Source organism: Rhinolophus sinicus, linkage group LG09 (assembly GCF_036562045.2).
Source record: "Rhinolophus sinicus isolate RSC01 linkage group LG09, ASM3656204v1, whole genome shotgun sequence".
NCBI classification, from domain to species: domain Eukaryota; kingdom Metazoa; phylum Chordata; class Mammalia; order Chiroptera; family Rhinolophidae; genus Rhinolophus; species Rhinolophus sinicus.
In genome coordinates, this window is record NC_133758.1 from 57,852,821 (window position 1) to 57,877,005 (window position 24,185).

The 24,185-nt window shown below is 43.9% G+C and overlaps 1 protein-coding gene across 2 annotated transcripts in view; it reads left to right on the forward strand.

Moving 5' to 3' along the window:
* The first annotated feature begins 1,098 nt into the window (after positions 1 to 1,098).
* The window catches only part of PODXL2 (podocalyxin like 2), a 54,890-nt gene continuing 31,803 nt past the window's right edge, over positions 1,099 to 24,185 (forward strand). The window contains exons 1-2 of one of the 2 annotated variants that reach the window (XM_019718599.2): positions 1,099 to 1,256; positions 7,546 to 7,821. In XM_019718599.2, coding sequence (XP_019574158.2) covers positions 1,187 to 1,256; positions 7,546 to 7,821 — 346 coding nt within the window. In that variant the 5' untranslated portion in view covers positions 1,099 to 1,186. Of the gene's footprint in view, positions 1,320 to 7,545; positions 7,822 to 24,185 lie in introns of both variants that reach the window. The other variant, XM_019718598.2, reaches the window with a different exon arrangement.

Below are 24,185 nucleotides of genomic sequence, written 5' to 3' on the forward strand. Positions count from 1 at the left end.
ATATACTATATGTAAAGTAAAATTCCACAAAATTGTGACTGCTGCAGATACTCAAATTGTAGTAATTCCAAAAGGGTTTGGACTTTTCTCTGTTCTTTAAAGAGGTTGAGGTCCTTTCTAATTCTGGAACTACACATGCATTTTTCTCTTTGCCTGTAATGTTCTCTCCCCAACCCAACCTCCTCCCCATTTATCTTTGCAGGTGCCAGCTTAAATGTTTCTTCAGGAAGGCAAGTGTAAAACTTCCTTTCTATACTGTGTCGTTACCCCTTCTACTTCTTGACAGACCTCACTACAGTTGTAATTATGGGATCAGATGTACGGTGTTGATTTTTCTTTGTCATCTCCACTAGACTAAACTATGAGAATGGGGGTGTGACTGCTTTGTTAACTACCGTGGTACTTGTCAGAGGAATGAACTTTAGTTGCCTAAAGGGACAAAACACTTAAAAGACGTTAAGAAACACTGCCCTAATAACTCAAAGCCCACATTTAACAAATGAAGCAACAGAGATCCAAAGGTGCGAAGAGGTTTACTCGTCTCAGTGCCAATTTGAAGTAAGGATGTGCACTATAGCGGCTCCAATAATGGTTCTTTGTTCCCTTCTGGCCCAGCGCATTTGCCTTGCTCTTTTCTTACCTTGGTCTTCACCCATCACCCGCTCAAGTGCCCCTGAAAATCCTTTCTCGGCCCCACTCCTGGAGCTGCTGTTCAACCTCGTGATGTACGATTAGCCATACTCCATCTCTTCATTGTCAGTGGTCACTCCACTGTCCTCTGATGAATCTCATTTGATGCAGATGACCACTCTCTGCCTCCTGGTCGCGCAGGAAATGTTTCTAGGGGATGGGTGACTGGGTGGCTCTAGACACTCACTTCCGCCGCTGAGAACAGGCAGGCGACCGCGAATCCTCTGAGGCGCGAGGTGCGAGGCCCCAGTCTCCACTCGCGTTCGCAGCCCCACCCCCTCCAGCCGTGTGTAGGGCACAAGGCGAAAGGGCGGCCAACCGCGCAGCCGCCTAATGCCCGCGGGGGCGCGCCCGAGGCACGGGGCCGGGCGGGCCGGGGTGAGTGACGGCTTCGTGGGCCAATGAGGCGGGCGCGCGCCGCCGCCGCCGCCTGCGCGGCCCCTGACGCACTCCGAGGCCCCGCGCCGCTGCGGTTGCGGGCGGCGACAGCTGCACCATGGGCTGGCTGCTGCGGGACGTCAGGCTACTGCCGCTGCTGCCTCCGCTTCTGCTGCTGCTGGCCGGGAGTGAGTGCGCGCCGACAGAAGGGCGGGCGGCCGCGTGGACGGGCGGCCTGGAGGCGGTCCGAGGTGCTGGACAGCTCCCCGCCGCCAACAAAGGGCTGGCGCGGGGCGGGAGCGCGGTCTGGCTGGGTGGCGGCGCCGTTCGTCCGCCACACGCGCGCTCTTGAGTGGGGGGCGTGGGGCGACCGCGTGTGCCTGCAGTGTAAGCGGTTCCACGCATGAGCGACACACATACGCACACAGAGACACACGAGGGAGCCGGGAGTGTGGTCAGGCACCTGAACACGCTCTTTGCGGCTCTGCACGAGGGGAGCTCGGAGCACGGCCGAGAGAAGGACGTACCGGCCCGCCAGCCTCCTACACAGCCATATAGGGATGGGAGACAGCATTTAAAGGTCGCACGGGGCCGCGACAGTGAGCATGGGGCGGAGGTGTCTGCAGCAGCGAGGGGAGACTGCCAAAGAGCTGCGACAGTGGAGAGTGTGTTTACGTGTGTGTTGTCGCTGGACAGGACGAGGGGTGTGTCATTGTGAGTGCATGTCCTAGGCTGTGCTGGGCAACTTTATTAGGAGCTGTCAAAAAAGAGGTATGGCAGCCCCGAGGAGGTCTCTGTGACAGTGACACTGCTGGATAGTTTCTGCGCAGCTGACAGCAGGGATGTGTGAGAGACCCTCTGAGACACGGGTTTCAGCAGCTTCTCAAGGGCACTGGGATATATATGGTTGATGATAGGTTTGTGTGGGGGGGGCAGGTGTGAAATGGATGTTCCTGTGAGAAAGAGACAGAGCCTGCAAACAACTGAATGGTGGTCGGTATTTATATCTGTGCAGGAGGTTGGCACAGGGTATGTGACAGCCTATGAGACAGGCCACCACCACAGAATGGGGTAGGGAGAAGGGCTGTCTGCAAGGGAGGGTCAAGTCAAGACATGGCTAAGCAGTTTCTCCATGTGGCTGACAGTGGTGGGGAGAGTATGTCATGAATACATCTTAAAACATGATTGGTAATTGGTGTTGGTGGAGAGGAACACTTGAATGAGTGTGTGTGCGCACTCCGTATCAGACAGCCTGGAGTGATTCCACTTCCAGTGGACACACGGGGAAAACTTGTGTGCGAGTGTATGTAGCAGTGTGCATGGGACACTGGCTAGTAGGCAGTTCCCATGCAGTTAACCCACAAAGAAACAGGCACATTATTTTATATGTGTGAGTGAAGGAGAGACTTGTGAAGGGTTCTTCCTGAGGGGAGGAGCAGTCTTTGCTTGATGGTGGCAATGAGCTGGACCATTGCCATGGCCCATAGTGGCAGAGTCCCAAGCTGGTAGGGGAAAGGGGCCACTACTGAGCATGTCCCACAAAGGCTCAGTTCGGTGGGATTACTTTTTCTCCACTGTCAGTCAGGGATAGGTAAGGACCTAAGTGGTGTACACAGAAAAAATGTCCACGAGTATTTGTCTCAGACACTCACACAACACCTACCTCTATTCCTTGCATACCTTAAATCCTCTGTAAAGAAGGTGAGATTCAACAAATAAATATTGATTAGTTTGCTTTTTTTGTATGTGATAGCCACACCAGAACTAGCCAGCAAAGTGTGTCAGAACATGGCTAGCCATGGATACTGTTGGCAGCTTCTCTCCCTTTTATTCTTTCTCCCTGCTCTTCCCTCCCATACTCACTCTTCATGACACACATTATTACCCCCGTGCATGGGCAACATGTGTGTGTCTAACAGTATGTCTCGTCTAACAGTATGTCTCGTTTTACATACCTTTGTGTGGAAACCTACAAACACCCTTCATCCTTGTTTGTCTGAGATGTGCAGATACACACATGAGTATGTGTGTGTGTGTGTATGTGGTAGGATGACAGTGCTAGACATTTTCTGTTGTAGCTGACACTCAGGGGTGTTGGGACTATGTGACAGATGCTGCTGGGTAGCTCCCGTATTGGTGTCTTAGAGAGATATGGACTTTAGAGCTGCCGATTAGTGGGAGACTGGAGGTGGAGCTGATAGTGGAAATCAGAAAATGACATTTAGATCAGGAGCAGATTGCAGGGAAGATAAAACATGGGATTACTAAGGCCTTGTTTTTTCACTCCCTAAGATACAAGCCTGCTTCATTTGCCTCTTTCTCTGAGTGTGTTTGGGTCAGATTTTCAATTCTTTAAGGATGATCCCACATCCTTTTCATGTCCCTTCTTTTTCTCTCTCTCCCTCTGTTGGGTGTGATGAAATAACAGAAAATTTTAGGTGTCAGAGGAAAAAATCAATTACAAAATGTGTAATTCTGAAATTTAAATCAGGTGGAGTCTCAAGGCAGATCAGTTAAGTGCAAAAATAATTATATACAGAATGGTTAGGTCTTAGCTACTATTTTGGTGGGCAAGTTTGAAAATAAGTAACTTATCGTAATTACCTAAATAATTACCCATTGCCAAGGCTTTTGAAGATATCAAAGTCTATATATAAAGAAAAAAGAATCATCATGGGGAAACATAACTTCAAAAATATGGAACTGTTTACTGGAAAAAGAACGGAAAACCAGATTCCTTTTTTCACACACAGCTTTTCAGTAAAGTTATCAAAATCTCTGTTAATTCCTATCAGACTGTTGGGAAAGGAAGACAAGGAGAGAGAAGGAGAAGAAGAGAGATATTATGGCTTCTCTGCTTAACAGGTGAAAGAGAGAGGTTCAGAGAATGGAGGAATTGCCTAAGTCATGGAAATGGTAGAGAATAGACCCAGTGAATTCATCAGACCACAGTCCTCTGCACAGAGCTTCACTATTAATAAAAAGTATTTTATTCCCATAGGTAGGAAATCAACAGGACTGCTGGCCAGACTTTCCTTAAGAGGGCAGATACAGTTTTGTCAGGATCCAAGCTTTTCTGGAGAGCATGACCAAGTCCTAGATGGCAGTGACTTCTCTGCTGCCACCACAGTTCAGATCTGAGAGAGACAGTTCTTGTGTTTTTGATCCTCCAGTGGTTTTGTAGAGAGTAAAATTCCAAGAATTCTTAAAATCAGTTTGCACTTTTCTAAAAAGGCTGAAGTAATGTCTTTCCCAACATACCTGCCAGAGACTAGGGTATGTACATAAGGATCTGTACCTTATGGTCTTAAATATTGGCTGCTCAGGTGCCCTTGGAACCTGTAAAATTTTTGTTATTATCACAAATATTTCTCATCAGTTAACTTTTTTTCTTCCTGGACTGCACAAGGTTTTCCAGATTAGTTTCTGTTATTTGATTTCCCCTTGCTAGGGACATCACCTCTGCAGAGTAGACTGTTATGTCAGCTAGTATCTTATACAAAACTTAGATTACATTTTCCAAACATTGGTCATTTCCCTCAGGGCAAAGGCTATCTTGTGTTTATCTTTGTATCCCCAGAGAGGGCCTGGTGCAATACATGACACAGAATAGAAACTCAGGGGTAACCATATTCTGTGTAACTGAAAGTCTAATGCAAATTTTACCTCCAATAAGAAACTGCAGCCCACCTAAAACCGAAGTTCAATTCTAATTGGTATTGTATCTGATTGCCATATGATTCTGATTCACTTTCTAAAAATGAGAAAATAACTATTAAGTGAGTATAATTTGTAGGTGACATATTTCCAAACATAGGGTCCACACAGAAATATAAATAAAGGGGATTTTGGTGAAAGTATAGGGAACTACTTTACTGACTTGAGGTCTTTTGCAAGAGGAGAGATTCCGGCACTTTGAGCCACCCTATGGTTTGGATTTGCCATGGGCACCTGAGCAGAGTGCTAGAAGGAAAGGGATGTCTTTCAGTCTTCAGCTCAGGCCTCTTTCCTTGCTCCTTAAATGCTATGAAGTATGTATGCTCTCTTGGGTATTCTCTTCCTTTATCTATACTTTAGAAGAAGGGTACTCAGCCTAACAAGGAGCTTTCCAGTCCTTCTTCGTGGAGCATCTGCAAGACCTAATTACAGCTCTTCTATTAACTAGCTATTTGACCTTAATCTCATGAGGCCTCAGTTATTTCATCTGTAAAACAAGAGGGTTATTTATTCGTTTATTCTTTCATTTGTTCAAACGTCTATTGAGCCCCTATTATATTTCAGAGACTGTCAAAGCATTGGAATGACAAAGCTGAATCTGACACAGGACCCACTGTCTGTGGGCTCACTATTCAGTGAGGGAGTCTGTCAGAAGATTTGGTACAATTCATTGAGAAAAGGAATCTGTTCAGAAGGCTGTGGTAACAGGAGTGGTACCCAGCCTCGACTAGGAGTGGCTAGAGGACACTTCTCAGACGCTGAGCTGGAGGCTGGAGGAAGAGTTAGGCGGTGGGTGGAGGTAACCAGAGGCATTGCCAGCTTCTGGTTAAAGGTTCTTGGGCCCCCTGATGCTATCCCATATTTTCATCCATTAGTCCTACCTTTTTCTCTGAAGACATAGAATAACCGATCTTTATTATTTATATCAACCTTTTATTTTAATATATTTGAAGATACTGACCATTGTCTCTCTTAAATATTCTCTTTTCCTGGCCAAGAATATCCCAGTTGTCTGTTCTTTATAGAGAATAATAATACTTACATTTGTAGAATACAATCTGCTCTTTGTAGCACAGTTTACACACAATGCATGGCGCTTACCTCATTTGATGCCCCTGCCTCTGTGAGGGCTGGAGGAATTATAGTCCTTGCTTTACTGACAAGGAAACTCAGGCTGCTGGTGGTGAAATAGCTATACAGTCACTCAGCTAGGGAAGCCAGAATGTAAACCCGCTTTCCTGGCATCAAGTTCTCTCTACTAGAACATCCTTCTGTCTCATTTCAAGACCTGTATATCCTTGTCGGCATACTTTTTACTTTGTTAAGCCCCTTTCACTCTACCCAGGAATGTTGTCCTTATGACTGCCGTGTTTCCTAGAAAATAAGACCTAACCAGAAAATAAGCTCTAGCATGATTTTTCAGGAGGCCATCCCCTGAACATAAGCCCTAATGTGTCTTTTGGAGCAAAACTTAATACAAGACTCGTTCTTACTTTTGGGGCAACACGGTAGATGTTATTCGTGGTCCTGTGTCGCCCCACTGTGCACAGCGTGCACAGCCTCAGGATGCTCATCCTAGCTCTGATAGAACTCAGTTTTGAGTCTGGAATGCCCTTGTTTTCTTTAATGGGCTGTCACTGTGCCGGCACATGCCAACCTTACAGCTTACTATTTCATAAAGTAGTTGTAAAGATTAAAATTCGGATAATGCTTGCAAAGCATTTAGCATGCAGTACCAATAATGTTTGCTTTTATTTTTATTATAAACATCACTAAAATTTCCATGAACTACTGTCAATTCAGGTCACAGTGTACAACAGGGGCAGAGCAGGAAATAACTCCTGAAATTCCCTCTTTCCTGCATCACTAAATGTTAGTCTTAGAAAAGAAAATTCAGAGGTCATTTCATCCACCGTCCTCATTTTTCGGATAGGGAGACTGAGAGACCCAGAGGTTTTAAGCAAATTTCCGGAAGACATATAGCAAGTTAGTAGTATTCATGTAATTAAGTTAGTAATTAAGTTGTGAAACTGTCAAATATGGCTCTATTGCTATTCTTAGTGAATGGGAGTAAGAGAGGAAAAAGAAGATGCCCTTTAATTTCTTTTGTCCATTTGTTTATTTTGTAACAAACAAAGATGCCCTTTAATTTATTGGGTTTTTGTTTGTTTGTTTGTTTTGTAAATTAGGAGAGAGAGATTCTAAACAAACATGTCATTACCAACACTGGATGAATTTGACCTTTGACCTCACATAGTGTTTTTAAAGACTATTAAGGATCCTATATTGCTAAAATAAAAATCCGCTCTTATTGCAGTTTTGGAAAATTTGCAGTCTAGGATAGCAGCCTGGGGAACAATATTCACACAAGATCCTTTAAAGCAGGGACCTCTTCTTGGCTGCATTTGTGCCTCTAGCACCTAGCACAGCTGTGGCAAAGAATGGGTATTCGGTCTACATTTCTGAGTGAATAGATGCCCAGCAGATGCTGAGTCAGTTGATTCCTTACTCTCTCCTGCCCATCTCCCTTTATCTCCCCTTTGGCAGACAAAGAGGGTTGTCCCCAGGGAGGGCTAAATAGTTTGGCTCTTTTGAAATAAGAACAGCATCTCAGAATCTCCTTGCAGCCCCTAGGAGTCAGGAGTGTCCCCCAAAGCCCCGCTTCCACCCCACGTTCTTTGTTGTGGAGATATGTCTTAACCCCATGCCAGCCTGTCCTCTATGGCCTCTCACAATCATCTGGCTTTCATGTTTGTGCAGGAGTGTCCCTGGGCACGTTTGCAGCTGGGTCTGATGAGCCTGGCCCAGAGGGCCTCACCTCCACCTCCTTGCTGGACCTCCTGCTGCCCACTGGCCTGGATCCACTGGGCTCGGAGGAGCCCAGTGAGCCCATGGGACTGGGAGCTGGCCTGGAAGCCCCTGGGTCGGGGTTCTCCAGTGAAGAGAGTGAAGAGTCCCGCATTCTGCAGCCACCACAGTACTTCTGGGAAGAAGAGGAGCTGAATGACTCTAGTCTGGACCTGGGACCCACTGCAGGTAGCTCTTCTTACCTAAAAGTATGTTGATTGCAGCTGGGTGTGAGGCAGTCTTGGCAAAATGCCAAAGGACCATTTTCTTCCGTGAATCATGTCTTTTCTCTCTTCCCACCAGCTTTTCCTGTGTATTAAAGCCAAGTCTCTGGGACTCCAAGTGTCTATTGGCTCAGGAGGCTCTTTTCTCTTTAATATTCACTGCTGTTTAGTGAGCTTGTATCCTGTGCTCACAATATTATCCCCATTTTACACATGAGAAGACTGAGGCTTAGAAAGGTTAAAAGCATGCTTAACAGTCATACAACTATTCAGATGGTCAGTCATGATTCAAGCTGAGGTATTTCCAAGGTCTGGGGTTTTGTTTGTTTGTTTGTTTTTCCCTACCTGCTGTATTGTCTCTGTCGAAGGTTCCTGGAGATCACCACATCCCATGTCCCCCCTTAGGTCTCTCTATCCTCATCAAGGCATTCTAACTACCCTGCCATCAGTCATGTACCAGATTGGTTTCTGGGTTTACAGAGCATGGCTGATGGACATGTGGGGCCTGGGCTCAACAGGAATGCATGTATCATGGCTGATTACAAATACAGCAGAGCTCACATGCTTCCAGCTACAGCAGCAGGCACCTGTCTTTGGCCAGCAGGAGCCCATTCTTAAACGTCAGACTGTCAAATTGTGTGTGTGCGTGGGCACATGCATATTGGGGCGGGGTGTTAACAGAATTTGGCCCTAATTTTTCTTTTTAAAATATATAATATTTTGGATTGATGTTCTCTAATTACAAAAATAATATGTGAAAATTGTAGAATATGAGAAATACAAAAACAATACAAATAGGAAAATGAAATCTTTCCAGGATGTCATAACTAAAAGATAATTACTACTAGTAGTTTGGAATATACAGTGGTACCTCGGTTTTCGAACGTCTCCATTGACTAACATTTTGGTTTACGAACGCCGTAAACCCAGAAGTAAATGCTTCGGTTTTCGAACACAACTCAGAAGTCGAACATGTCACATGGCTTCTGCTGAGTGCAAGATCCTGAGGCCTAGCTGTCGGCTGTTTTTGTACATTTCAGAACTTCTGGATTATGTTCGAAAACCGAGGTACCACTGTATTCTTCTAGTCACTTTTGTATGCAAAATTAGAATCATAGGGGACATAATATCTTCAGTTAAAATATTTCATAACTGTATTTCCACATCATTAAGTATTTTTTATAACCTGATTTTTAATGACTATATAGTATTTCATCATGTAGATAATCATATGTTTGAAACCAGTTCACTATTGTTGAATATTTAGGTTGTCTTCATTTTAATGCTGCTACAAATATCTTTGTATGTTTTTATACTTTTCTGATTGTTTCCTTAGATAAATTTCTAAAATGAAATTGCAGGATCTAAAGGTGTGTCAGTTAGCATCCCACCCAGAAGCAGATGACACAAATAAACTAAGATAATCCAAAGAGGGTTTATTTATAGATCAGTGAATTTGCAAAGGAATCCAGAGCCAGCGGCAGCAGAGTAATCAGTGCCCTATACCCAAAGAGACAAAGGGAGGGAAGGATGAAAGGACAGAGAGTGGTGGGGAGCAGGTGGCCTGACAGGGAAGGAACCAGGAGAATAAATACCCAACCTCCCTCTCCTCCCAGCTCCTGCCAGGGTCCCTGTCATTCTCCCATACCCACCTCTGTCTGGGAGTCAGGTCAGGAAGCAAGGCATGGCCTGTTGATGTAATCCACTGGGCCACTCTTCCTGGGCCAGGGTAAGGTAGAGAAGGGTGGAGAGTGGATTTGCAGGGGGTGAAGCATGTCTGACACAAAGGATGTGCATCTTTCCACAGGCTTTTGTTAAATATTTCCAAATCACCCGGCAGAAAGGTGGTTCCAGTTTGCATACCGACCAGAAATGGAATGAATGCCAGTTTTTTGAACCCTTCCCACACACAAATTTTGTTATTTATTAATAGAAATCTTTGTCAGTTTGATAGGCAAAATTATAATGGCTCTGATTACTAGTAAATTTTAACTTACGTATGTATATATATTCACATATATATGTATACATATTCTATATATTCTCCATTTACAAATACACGTATTCTTTCATTTATAGTTCTCATGTTTGATTTGAAGTATAGTGTAATTGAGAGAACAGGCTTTGGAGTCAGGCAGACTCCAGTGTAAGCACTGCCGTTGAATAGCTATGTGATTTTTGGCAAGTAACAAGCTAAGCCTCAGTTTTCTCATCTAGGAAATGAGGATAATAGTAGTAACATAGGGTTGTGAGATTTAAATGCAATAATACATTTAAAGCACTTAGCATAGTGCTTGCACATTGTAAGTCCTCTGTAAATATTAACTATTATTACTTTTTATTTTTTTTCTACTGAGGCTTTAATTTTTTTTTATCATTGTACACATTTCATGTAAAAAGGATACTAACCTTTTTTCTGACATATATAGAAAACATTTTTCTGGCTTGTCAATTACCTTTATTTTTATTATATTAATTTTTGATATACATAAATTTAATTTTTATAAGCTTAAAATAGTGCTTCTTTTGAAATGTTTTTATGTGTTTTTCTTTGCTTTGTTTCGAAAAGCCTTTTCCTCCCTGAGATATATGCAACTTTATTTCTTCTATTCTTTTTGAGCTTAATTTTTTATATTTCACTCTATTCTAGCTGTGATTTATTTTGGTATGTGGTGTAAGACAGGGATCCAATTCGTTTCCCTCACATATATAAGCTATTGCTGCAGTAGCATTCATTGACAAGTCTCCTCTCTTCATTGAAAAGAAATGCCACTTTTACCTTATACTGGACAATTATAGGTACTAGGTCTTTCTTTGGGCTTTGCCTTTTGTTCAGACTATTGAGATTCTAGTCTAAGACAAGCAGTCACTCAGAGAGCCTGGTCAAGAAATCACCAGTTGTGTGCCTAGACCTTCCTCAGGATCACAGTGGGAAAGCCCTAGCTTTGATTAACTCAGATTTGCTCTGCACCCCTCCCCCATTTGTTTCCCCTCCTTTTTCTCTCACTTCATCTCTCTTATCCCATTGGCTTCTCTAGGTCTCATTATAATAAAAATACCTGGCATTCAGTGAACACAAGCCATGTAATGGACACTTTGCATATATTCTTTCTCCTGCTCATACCAGTTCCACAATGCAGGTCTGTTTCCTTATTTCTATTGTACATACCTGAAGAACTGTGAGATGGGGACATAAGTGTCCTCCAAGGGGAATGGAAAAGGGGTGCAGAGCAGGTGGAGGAAAGAGAGCTGCTTTTGTCCAGGCTCCCTCATTGCTCATCTTCTGATTGGTATGCTTGCCTATAACAAGAGCTTTGCCTAAGCTCACACAGCTTGTGTGTGGCAGAGCTGAGTCTAGAATCAGTTTCTCCTGAGCAGTGATGCCTATGGACCTGTGTTCTTGCCATGAGAGCACATTGATGGTATGTGTTAGAGAGGAAACCAGTACATTTTATTGTCAGTAGTATTGTTACACATCTCATTTCTAGTCTGTTGAGCCTAGAAGAACTAGAGCTGGTGCCTCCCTTTTCCCTCTGTAGCGGTGATTCTCAGAGTCCAATGGCAAAAACAGCTGATGAAGTTTCTGTTTGATGATAAGTGGTGTGACCGTGAGTGGGTTCCTTTTCTAATCTTGGCTTCAGTTTTTTCATCTGTAAGTGAAACCATGGGAATAATAGAGTGAAGTCTTTTTCCGGCTTTAAAATACCATGATTCTCTGACATTTCAAGTGAAAAGGGTATTCTTACAAAGTAGGGAAAAAGAAATGGAATGTAAATTTACCACTCCATCAGCTAGCAGCAAGCCAGCTTAAAGCCCGGTCAATTAATTCATGCAGAATTGTTAATGATTAAGAATGTTTTCCCATGTTACCATGTTTCCCATCTCAAGATTGTCCCTATTGTCTCCCTCCACTGCTTTCACTTTCCAAGCTCCTTCATAGAGTTTTAATTTCCTAGTGAACAAGCTAATTGGTGTTTTACAAGAAAAGAGACAACTTTTTGGGGTTGGCAAGTTCTAGAAACCCAACTTAAACAGGCTCATAGGTGTTTCCTAGCTCAGTAACTGCAGAGCTCTAGGCAGGTGGGGTCCAGGGATTGAACCGGCATCAGAACTTGACTTGCTCCATGGTGCTTTACTCTCCCTCATTGGCTTCATTCTTAGGCAGGTTGTTCCTGTGTGAGGGCTTCAACATCCCCCAGTATCTGCAGTTTCATCCTTTCACGTAGCGACCCCTGCAGGAGAGAACTCTGCCTCCCCATCACTTCTGGAAAAGTCTCAGAGGGAAGTCTCATTAGTCTGGTCTGGGTCATCAGCCCATCTCCAAACCAATCCTAAGGCCTTGGGGACGGAGTGTTCTCACTGGCCCAGAGTGGGTCTTGAGCCCCGCTGAAGCCATGGGGTAGGGTCCCTGGAACAAGAAGAGGGGAGGAGTGCCTCCAAAGGAAAATTGAGGTGCCATTAACAGAAAGAGGGGAATGAAATGTTGGTTGGGCATAAACAACATTGCACTTGAGTAAGGAGCTTTCATAAAGTGTTTTTATTTTATAAATCATTTTCACACACACACACATATATATATATATATATATATATATATATATATATATATATATATACACACACACACACATATATATTTTACCTCACAGCAACATGATGAATTTTGTAAAAACATGTATGATTAGTATCCCTGTTTCATAGCTAAGGAAACTGGCTTGGAGAGGTTTAAAAGTGGCACTAAATTACACAGGTAATAAGTGGCAGAGCTAAATCTCAAATCTGAGGTTTCTACTCTAAGAGCTTTCTCCTTCTCTATATGAAATCATTCATGAGACTACTTTAATTACTATAGCCTGTAATGAATTTTGTAGAAATAATATCATCAGAGCAGCTGTCTGCTGGGACTTGGACGTGGTTTCTATACAGTGAATCCTTGTTGAGATTGTATCTGCTATAGAATCATTTGACCTTCTAGGTCACTGCCCACACATCAGATTTGTTTACTAAAAGAAGGAACAGCTGACAGAAGCACTTTCACCTAGACACCAAAAACCAAACAAACAAAAAAACCTGTTTTTGTTTTATGCTAGTGTCAACAAAAAACATCCACCCGAAGAGAAAGCTTATAAGAGTTTATTTGAGCCAAACAGACGACAATTGCTGGGAAGCAAAATCTCAATGGATTGAGAAAATGTTCTGCGAAATGGGGGTTTGTAGCTCATTTTATACATAAAATCAAAGGAGGAGGGTTACACGAAATCCATTGCTGATAGATTAAGGGAGTGGGAGAAAGCAAAGCGGGGAAATCTCTGGGGTTGGATAAAAGAAAATTGGAAAGACAGGTATTTCTTTTACATGGGTGGGTGCAGGATAGTTAACAGTTCGCTTTTTATAGCACATAGAGATGGTAATCAGGAGACAAGCATAATAATGAGGGATTTTGCATTGTCCAGCTCTGGTCCGGAAAAAGGATTACTGACATTCCAAAGATGTTATCTTAGGTGCAAAAAGACAACAGACAGGCCCACTTAAACACACAAATTAACTTTATGAAGGAAGCTAAAGATGTGACTTCCCTCTATGGCCCACTTAGTTATGAAATTTTTTATGCTCACACCATCGTATGTGGTTATTTTCAGTCTCTTGAACTTGTCAGGTTTAATATGTGGCCCCTTTTCCTTCCACTAGTAAATACCATTATATGAAAATTAGAAAAGGCAAACAAGTTAAAAGAAGAAAATAAAAACCACTTATAATCCCATCACTCAGAGTTAACAAATGTAAACATGTTGGCGTGTATCTTTCTGGACTTTTTTTCCATATGGTTTTACAAATATGCTTTTTTCCAATATGCTTTTACAAAAAAAAAAATGGATTTATAGCATACAGATTTTTCTGTTTCACTTACCAAAATCTTTCCAAGCCAGCAAATACAGCTCTCCAACCTCAGCGTTAAGGCTGAAATAGTATCTCAAATGATAGGCTCCCATTTCTTCAGTCCACCCTGCTGTGTGAGAGCTGGAAGATTTCCAATCTTTGTTATGTGAACTGTGCCATGATGGGAATCCTTAAAACCAAATTGTGAGCATCCTTAATTGTTTCCTTAGGGTGTACTTCTAGAAGTGAAATTGGGAGTTCAGAATGTTTGTTTTTAAAGCTTTTCATTCACATTGTCCCCCCCCACCCCCCAAAAAATGTGGCCTGATTTCTGTTCCTATCAGCAGTGGATTAAGTTCCTGTTTTCTGCACTGATCCAATACTGGGTATTGTCAAGTTGGTAGGCCAAAAAAATTATCATCTTGTTTAATTTACATTTCTTTGATGACTACTGAGGTTGACCATGAAAAATTAGTTTTTAATTATACTGAAAGTTTTTTCCATTGCACCTGTTTTATACAAATCTATTATGAATTTTGTGAGTGTTTTTATATTAGCACTCGGTTGAATAACTGGTAACTGTCTTGAGTGTTGCACTCGGGACAGTTTTCAGTAATTTGACATTAAAGGGATATTTAAAGTGATCTTTCAAGGCCACTGGCCCTGATGCCTGTTTTAATTCCATGTCTTAAACAGAGGAATCAGTTCATTAATATTTTAGCTGATGCTGAAGGTCATCCATGAGATATGGCTGCCATAATGATTAATATGGATTAATAAGGAAGAAATTAAGTCCAGTGTGACCTGGATAAATTGGGAATGAGACCTACAAAACTAGGATGAAATAGGAGGATGAAAATGCAACATGATCTATTTAGGGAATAAAAGCCAGCACCATAATGAGATGAAAAGAAAACACCTGGAGAATCCCAGTTGTCCAGTGACCTGGAGCTTCGTCAGAGTGCTCCTTAGCAGCCTTTGAGCAGCTGTCACATCACGTGGGAAGAATGCAGCTTAAGTGCTGTGATACATTCAAATGATGGTACCTGAGTAAAGAAACCTTACATTTTGCATCAGTTACCCTCTAATTAGTGAATCTTGTTTAGTTTCAACAATTCGTTCAGCAAATATTTATTGTGTACCTACTTTGTTGATTTTGTAACCACTCTTAAAACTGGTGAATCCAGAAGTTTTCACAAGAGAAGAAACATGTTAGCAACAGAAGGGTTGCAAATAAGGAATAATTACTGTTGGTTATTTAGCCTCAGGAAAATAACTCTCATTTGGGGCAACTCAATAAGAGAATATGTAGGTTTTCTTCTTTTCCTGAGGGAGATGCTTCCCAGGTGTTCCTCACTTAGATAAAACAGAAATGGGCTTAAGTTGTAAATGAACCATCACAGTTGATTTATAGAAATTGGGGAGGAAAAAAAACCATCAACACAGCAATGCCTCTCTAAAAAGGCCAACCTGTGTTCTGGAAGAGGCTTGCCAGCCCACCTCTTTTAGACTTACTAGCCACCGGCCAAAGGGCTGAGGCCATCAGATCGTTTCCTAGGCGTCTTCCAGTGTTTGGACCCTAGGCTCCTCAGGGGCCCATTATAATAACAGCTGCCCATAGATGTGCCTACTGGGAGCCGGATTACACGGTGGCAGGCAGGGACTCCACTCCCGCTCCCCACACAAGAACGCAGGACATGGTGAGGCCAAAAAGGAACACCCACGGAGCCATAGGTAGGGGAGTCATACCACTGTATTCTGGATGGTGGCTGGTCGAGACACAAAAGCAAACATACGCCAGTACCCTGAGGGGTCTTCCTGCTCCCCAGTCTCACTGGTGGCCTGTCATGGAGGATGGCATGCTGGGTCTCAGCTCCCGCTCCCCACACAAGAACACAGGACACGGTGAGGCCAAAAAGGAACACCCATGGAGCTATATATAGGGGAGTCATACTATACGGGAGTCACACTCTTGCTGGCGGCTGGGTTGGAGACACAGGAAGCAGGAGCCACACTATCTGCAACCTGCCGTTCGCTTCTCTCTGCCAACCAAACTCACTAGCTAGCTGCAATCCACTCTTGCTAGCTCAGCCACCATCTGCTGCTAGCGTAGCCACAGCAGTTATATTAGTGGCCAATGGCTCACTGGTTACAGCTGATGGCCAACTAGCCACAGCTGATGGCCATCCAATCACAGTTGATGGCCATTTTCTACCTGAGCCAGCACCTTTCCACGTGAGATCGAGATCCTGGAAACTGTACTCGTGGCTCTGTCCCCACACATGGAAAGCTCAGAGGAGTGCAAGACATGTAGTGTGACTTTCAGAGATTGCCTTGGGGAGAAAAGAGTACTTTCAATGGGCCAAGTATTTTGCATTTATTATGTCATTTCATCTTAGCCTCATGTCCCAGAGGGGTGGATGTGTGGAGTCAATAGGCGGGTCATCCAGAATTCTAGTCCCCAGCAGAACTCTGAAGCTTGGCCTTGGCTTACTTGTCAACCAGTCTCGTGATTCAAGCCCAGCTTTAAAGAGATTGGAAGTAGTAGATGAACTTGGAGAAGTAATGTAACTGCTGTCAGTTTGCTCCTCTGCATCTGAAGCCAACCAAGTCTGAGTGATGACCTGACCAGGTGTCTTGAAAGACTGGCTTTGACCACACAAGAGCCTGAGTTTTACAACTTTACAGCATGACAAGTTTAGCTTCACAGCTTAGAGCAAGTATCCTCCACGCTCTGAGCTTTTGTTTCATCATCTGTAAGAGGAGTGTGATGGGTCCTTGGATCTCACAGGGCCCCTATCTAGCATAAGATACCCTGAGTCTGGGATGGGCGACCTGATTTTCCCCAGGGCTCTAGGGAAGAGGTAGTTTCCAATGACGGCCACCAGGGGGCTGCAGCTTCACAGCGCTGTTACCAGGTGTGTCAGGGAAGGAAGTTCATCAGCCTGAGGGGCAAGGTGTTGGCTGTCCTTTGGTATCTCTTGGACAGTGAGGGGACTGAACTAGCTTCTTCTGAGTCCCCTAGCAACTTAGCCACTCCTTGACCTTCCATACTTTGAAGCCAAGCTGGAGTCTCCCCCTGGAGAGCCTGAGCTGTGGGGGACCCTTCACATCTCTTCAGTACTCAGGGTGTTGCTACCCTCCTGGGAACAGGCTTTTGACTGGGTTTCTCACTGTCTTCAGTGTATCTCTTGGGCATCTCTGCTTGTTCACACCTGTATCTAAGTGTGGGGCATGTAGAAAGTGCTCTGCAGGTATATTCTGTTCCAGATAGGGTTTCAGGGTTCGTGGGGCCCTACAGTCCCTCCTCCAAATGCCTGCGGTAGATGGAACAGAAAGGCAGAACCTGGGGCACTAAACAGGATAGACTCCTAATGTGGAGTTGCAGCTTTCCGTGTCAGAGTGGATGGGTCCCTGGATTTATAACCCATCACTGCATGAGGACACTGGAGGGCTGGGAGGTGACCGACCTTACTTGGAGAGGAGACCCATTCCCTCCTCCCTCCTCCTTGTCTCTGGTGATGCCATCTTCTCCGCTCTCTTTCTTTTCTCTCCCTATCTCCAGCTCTCTCCTTTTTCCTGATCCATCTCACTTATTTTTTTTCTCTTCCTCCATTGCCCGTTTCCCCCTTTTTCCCCTCCAAAATGACTGCTAAGGCTTCCTCTCCCCTCTCAGTGTTGCAAGTCGCTGGAAGCCTGGTCTCCCTGCCTTGGCGTGGACACATGAGTGGGAAAAGCAGTCTTCCCTAACCACCAGGGTTGTTCTTTGTCTCATGGCAACTGTGTTCCTTCCTCCTGGAGCATTCTGAGCTCTTAATCCAGGATGGCCTGCCCGGTCCCCACAGTTTTTCTCTTCTTTTTTGGTGATTCCAGCACATTCACTAGCCCAGTAGTTAAAGTGATATATTCTCATTCTCTCTCTCTCTCTCTCTCTCTCTCTCCTCTTAATTAACAAAAAAATTTCAAATTTATAGAAAACTTGCAAGAATAATTCTTACATACCCTTCACTCATTAACATTTTGCCACATTTGCTTTATTATTCTGTGTATGTGTATAGACATAGATTTTTTTTTTTTTTTTTAGACATAGATTTTTTAAAAAAATAAATAGTGTCATACAAGATGTAGTCCTTTTTTTAAAAAAAATTTTATTGGGGAATATTGGGGAACAGTGTGTTTCTCCAGGGCCCAGCAGCTCCAAGTCATTGTCCTTAAATCTAGTTGCGGAGGGTGCAGTTGCCGTTTTCAATCTTTATTTGCAGGGGGCGCAGCCCACCATCCCATGAGGGAATTGAACCAGCAACCTTGTTGTTGAGAGCTCACACTTTAACCAACTCAGCCCTCCATCTGCCTCTCTGGCAGCGCAGTGGCAGCTTGTTGTCTTCAATCTAATTGTGGAGGGCGCAGCTCACTGGCCCATGTGGGAATCTAACCGGCAACCCTGTTGTTCAGAGCCCATGCTCTAACCAACTGAGCCATCCGGCCGCCCCCATAGATTTTTTCTCTAAACCATTTGACAGTAAGTTGCAGACATGATACTCCTTTACCCATAAATACTTCAGTGTGTATTTTTTAAGAGCAAAGACATTTTCTTACTAAACCACAGTACAATGATAAAAAAAATCAGGAACTTGACATTGATATGATGCTATTATATAATTACAAACTTTATTCAAAGTTTGCCAGTTTTCCCAATAGTGTCTTTTATAGCAAATGAAAAAAGTTTTTTTTTTCTAGTCCACTATCCAGTCCAGAATCACATACTGCATTTAGTTGTCATATCTCTTTTATTCTGGAAAATTCTCAAGCCTTTCTTTGTCTTTCATGATTTTGACATTTTTGAAGGGGATAGGCCAGTTATTTTATAGAAGATCTCTCAATTTTGGTTTGTCTGATGTTTCCCCATGACTAGACTCAGGTTCTTCATTTTTGGCAGAAATGTCATAGAAGTGCTATTGTATCTTTCTCAGTCAATCATAGCGTGATTCTACTGTTGGATAAAGCTTGGTTTCTTTACTCATTAGTCTAATTCCATATTTGGATCCTGTCCCACTACTAACTCTCCTGAGAACGCCATTTTCATCTGTCCCACAGCTGCTCCTGGATGACTTCCCTTCACACCTCCAGTTTATAGTCTGTGCCCTACTGGGTCTCCCTATAAATTCTTTTTTCTGGTATGAGACATTTCTGATATTCAGATAATATCTAGACTTGTCAATAGATGGTCAGTCCTTTCCTGCCCTGTGCTCTTTCCTGGATTCTGTTTGACTTATCACTCAAGTGCTTATCCTGTTCCTCATCCTTGGAGCAAATTTCCAGAATAGTGCTATTTTTCCTATTATTTTACAGTATAAAAATTATTTTGATAATAATAATGGGAGGAGGAGGAATAACTAAAATTAATCAAGTGTTTGCTCGGTACTACGGGCTGTGCCCAGGTTTTTTCTCATTGAATCCTGACCACCGCCCTATGTGCTAGGTACTATTATTGTTTTACATATAAGGAAAACGAGACACATAAGTAACACAAAGGTGAAGTAACGTGTCCAAGGCCACACAGTTAAGAAGCAGTGGAACTGAGATCATACAGTGAAAGGAAAAGGAATAATTTTGGATGCTGAGAGGTGGTAAAGAAGTAGGAAAAATCCTGCTGATTCCAAGGGCCAGCAAGCATCATTTAGTGATTTGTCAAGTCACTGGAGGTGAGAGGCTGGAAAGGGTGAAGGGAGATGGTGGAGGGTGTAGATTTGGGAGCCTTTAGCATAGAGACAATAGATAAAGTCTGGAATCAGTGAACTCTGTGAGAAAGAATGTAGAAATGATGAGTGAAAGCTAACTATTTGGGAGTGATCACATTTAGGGAGACAGGAGAGGAGCTCATGCAGATAGTGAAGGAGAAGTCTGCACTGTGCTTGGAGGCTCTGTTCTCCACCTAAAGGAGCAGGTCCTGGGTGTAGGAGTCAGAAGATGAGAATCAAGAGCTCTACAAACACACATCACTGTCCTTTCCACTCTGGGCCAGGCACGCTGTTGGGTGCTGCGAATAAAGAAATGAAGAAAACCACCTTGCTTGTCAGTAAGAGTCTGTAATCTTGTGAGTCTTCTTTTATTCTTATTTAGGATAGTAGAGGACTTGTTCTTAATGCCAATCTGTGTAAGACACATTTATCAAAACTATCTCCAAAACTTAGAACATCAGTGCTAGAAAGAACCTGAAAAACCACATATATCAGCATTCTTATTTGTCATATGAAAAACTAAAGCCCAGAGAATTGCTTAGTTGGTGGCTAAATCTTCTGACTCCCAGATCATGTCACCAACAGCATGACTGCTATTATCAGCTATCTTAGAGGAGGATGTAAACAGTTTAGGGAATTCTGGGAGCCAGGCTCTTTCTGGAGGTATGGAGACCCGACTTTTGGAAAGTCATCATCAAATTGAGTAGAGGGATTGTTTTGGTCAGCTTGTCCTCTTGGGAACCCCCCCAACCCCAATGGAATTCTGCTGATGAGTACATTTGCCATCCTTCCACATTTGAGGATTCCTCTAATCTATTGGCTCATTCAAGTGCTACCTGAGGGTTTCCAAAGCACTTTTTCTCTGAATTTGACCACTTCGGTTATGACTTGGCTACTTCCAAAATCAGCTAGAGTGCTAACTTCTGCCTGTTAGCCAACCAACTCACATTTTATCAATTCTACCTCAGGGCTATCTTCTGAATCCATTCTTCTCTCATCATTTCCAATATCATCACCTTTATTTCTCTCTCCTGAACCATTGCTACAGGCCCCCTAACTTTTTTCTCTGCTTTCATTCATTCCCTCCATCTAATTCTTACACATTGCTATCAGATTAATCTTCTATTAGTGAAATCCCATGATTGTATTTGTTCTATTTCCCAAGCACCCATGTGACATTCTATAGTATTCCTGCTAAGTGGTCATCCAGCCCATTTCAATTATTTTTATGAATTACATTTCAATTTTAGGAAAGTTTTCAGTTATTATTTTTTCAAACAGGTTTTCAATTCTTTGCTTTCTCTCTTCTCCTTCTGGTACTCCTATGATGTGAATGTTGTTATGCCTGATGTTGTCCCAGAGGTCTCTTGAACTATTCTCATTTCCTTTTATTCTTTTTTTCTTTTTGTTGTTCAAGCTGGATGTTTTGTGCTACCTTGTCTTCAAAATCGCTGATTCAATCCTCTGTTTCATATAATCTGCTCGTGATTCCTTCTAGTGCATTCTTCATGTTAGTTATTGTATTCTTCATTTTTGACTGGCTCTTTTTTATGGTTTTTCTGTCCTTTTTTTATGCTTAGTATCTTTTTGTTGAAGTTCTCACTGAGTTCATCTGTTCCTCCCCTAAGTTTATTGAGCATCCTTATTATAACCATTGTTTTGAACTCTGTATCTGGTAGGTTGCTTGTCTCTATTTCATTTAGTTCTTTTTCTGGAGTTTTCTCCTGTTCTTTCATTTGGGATGTATTTCTTTGTTTCCTCATTTTGGCTGCCTCTTTGTGTTTGTTTCTATGTATTAGGTAGATGTGTTACATCTCCCAGTTTTGGCTGGGTGGCCTTATGTAGTAGGTGTCCTGTGGGGACCAGTGGCACCTGCACTGGGTGCTCCAGGAGTGTCCCTTGTGTGGGTTGTATGTGCCCTCCTGTTACAGTTGAGCCTTGATTGCTATTGGTACATCAGTGGGTGGGATTGACCCTCAGGCTGACTGCCTATGGGGTTTGGCTGTGTCCACAGCTTACAAGCTGCTGTGCAGAAGGCTTATCCAGTGGAGCAGGATTTGCCCCAGTGGGTTCTGGTGCCTGTTGAGACCTTCCTTTGGGTATGCTGTTTTGGAGCTAATTGGGTGATGCTTTGCTGCGGTCTGAAGCTGACCTGTAGGTATGTTGGTTCTGGGACCTCTTGGGAGGGGCTCCGGTGCAGGTGCAGGTCAGCCACTGTCTGTGACTGGCTAGGGACTACCTGGTAGGATCTACAAAACGGTCCGCGGTTGATCACTGCCTGTGCTGGACCTGAAGGCACATGGGAGAGACCATGCTGTGAACTGAGGGTGGCTGCCACCAGTACCAGGCCTGGGGTAACCGAGGCCTGCTGCTGCCTGCCAGCTCCAGCTATCAGCCTCTGATAGAGCCTCATGTGGTATGCGAGTTGGGTGAGGTGAGGTCTCAGAGTCACCAGGGTGGGATGACTGGTACTTACTGGGTTAGATTCTGATTTGGTGCCAGTGCTGAGCCTAGAGCTACTCAGCAAAAGTCTCAGAGCACACAGGCCAGCTACTGCCCTCCTGGGGTCCACAGACCCCTGAGAGTTGTCCAATTAATTGTGAAATATGGGCGGGGCTGGCTGCTTGCTGAGAAATTACCTCTGGCATTGTGAGAGTTTGGTGGGTTGGGGTCCCAGGAAGTCACCAGGGTGGAATGAGTGGAGCTCACTAGGCCAATTCAGATTCAGATTTGGCTGTGTAGGGGAGGGTTCAACACAGGAGAAATGGTGCCTCCCTGCCAGCAGCTGCACAGGAGGGGGATTCTACACAGGGCAAATGGCAACTGTCCCTCCAGTCCTCCCCTTGAAACCACACAACTCAGTCTCTCTCTGTATGTCTGTGACGCCTCCCAAGTCACTGTCCCTCCGCTGGAGCCCAGAGCAAGTGCCTGTGAATGAGTGAGTCTGTGCGTGGGCCCTTTAAGAGGATGTCTGGGTTTCCTGCAGCCTCTGCCCCACCCGGGTGGTTGGAATCCCCACTGGTTTTCACTGCCAGATTGTGTGGGGGACTTCTCTTCCTGGGACTGGTACTCTGGACTGGGGATCCCAGTGTTGAGCGGGGGTCCCTTATTCCTGCAGGTAGGGGGGCCTTCATTGCCAAGATATCCCTCCCAATTCTTAACAGCCAAAGTGGGTGTGACACCAGCCCAATTTGAGTCTCCGCCTCTCCTGTCAGTCTCAACATGGCTTCTTCATTATATTCTTAGTTATAAAACTTCTGTTGAGCTAGACTTCAGGTGTTCTCCAGCTCGATTGCTCTATAATTTAGTTGTAATTTTAAAAATATTTTTTATTAAAATATAGCTAACATGGGGTGGCTCAGGCGGTTGAAGTGTATGCTCCTAACGCCGAAGGCCGCTGGTTCGATTACCACATAGGCCAGTGAGTTTGTGTCCTCTACAGCTAAGACTGTGAACAATGGTTCTCCCTGGAGCTGGGCTGCCATGAACTGCCGGAGGTCGGTGTGAACTGCTGTGTGCTGCCATGGACGGCTGTGAGCTGCCGTGGGCTGTTGTGAGCTTACATGTGCTACTGTGAGCGGCCGGTGGCTGTGCTGGCTGGCAGCTGTGAGTGACCAGCAGCTGTGAGTGGCCGGAAGCCAACGTGAGGCCGGCAGCCCACAAGAGCTGCCGTGAGCTGCTGTGAGCAACCTACCAACGACCAACGACCGAGACTGCCTAAGTGGGTGGAGCGCAAGGCTCATAATACCAGTGTGGGCCAGGAGCTGTGTCCTACAACTAGACTGAGAAACAATGGCTTAAAAACTGGGGTGGGGGTGGGGGCAAAAAATATATATAGCTAACATACAATATGAGGTGTGATCAAACAATACAGTGAATGTTTACATTTAAAAAAAATTTTTTACAGTAAAAGACATATTGCCATTAATCTCCCTCAAACTATTCCCCCTTGCTTCGAACACACTTATCCCATCATTCTTGCCACTTTCTGAAGCAGTTCTGGAACTCTTTTTTCATGAGTGTCTTTAGTTGTGCTGTCGTGGCTGCCTCGATGTCCTGAATCAATTCAAAGCATTTACCTTTCATGGTCATTTTGACTTTGGGGAAGAGCCAGAAGTCACATGGTGCCAGATCTGGTGAATAAGGTAGATGAGGACACACCATGATGTTTTTATTTGACAGAAATTGCTGTACCAGAAGCGATGTGTGACATGGAGCCTTTCTGTTGTGATCACAAAATATGGTGAATGCTGCTGTCGAGTGCCATCCGACAGAAAGGCAGGGAGCTCAATACAGGAAGAGGCACATAGAACTTTAGTAACAGTGTGTGACAAGTTTCAGCTTGTTTGGTGCAGTCAGTCGGGTGTGAGCTACAGTTGAGAGAAGGTGTGTTTTAAAGTGTGCCATAAATCATGGACCACAAGCAACGCATTAACACGAAGTGGCCAAACAGTTTTGTCCTCCATCATGACAATGCTCTGTGTCACACATTGCTTCTGGTGCGGCAATTTCTGTCAAAAACATTACAGTGTGTACTCATCCACCTTATTCACCAGACCTGACGTGGTGTGACTTCTGGGTCTTACCCAAAGTCTCAAAATGACCAGGAATATTTTGAATCAATTCAGGACATTGAGGCAGCCATTATAGTGCAACTAAAGATATTCACAAAAGAGGACTTCCAGAAATGCTTCAGACAGTGTCAAGAATGGTG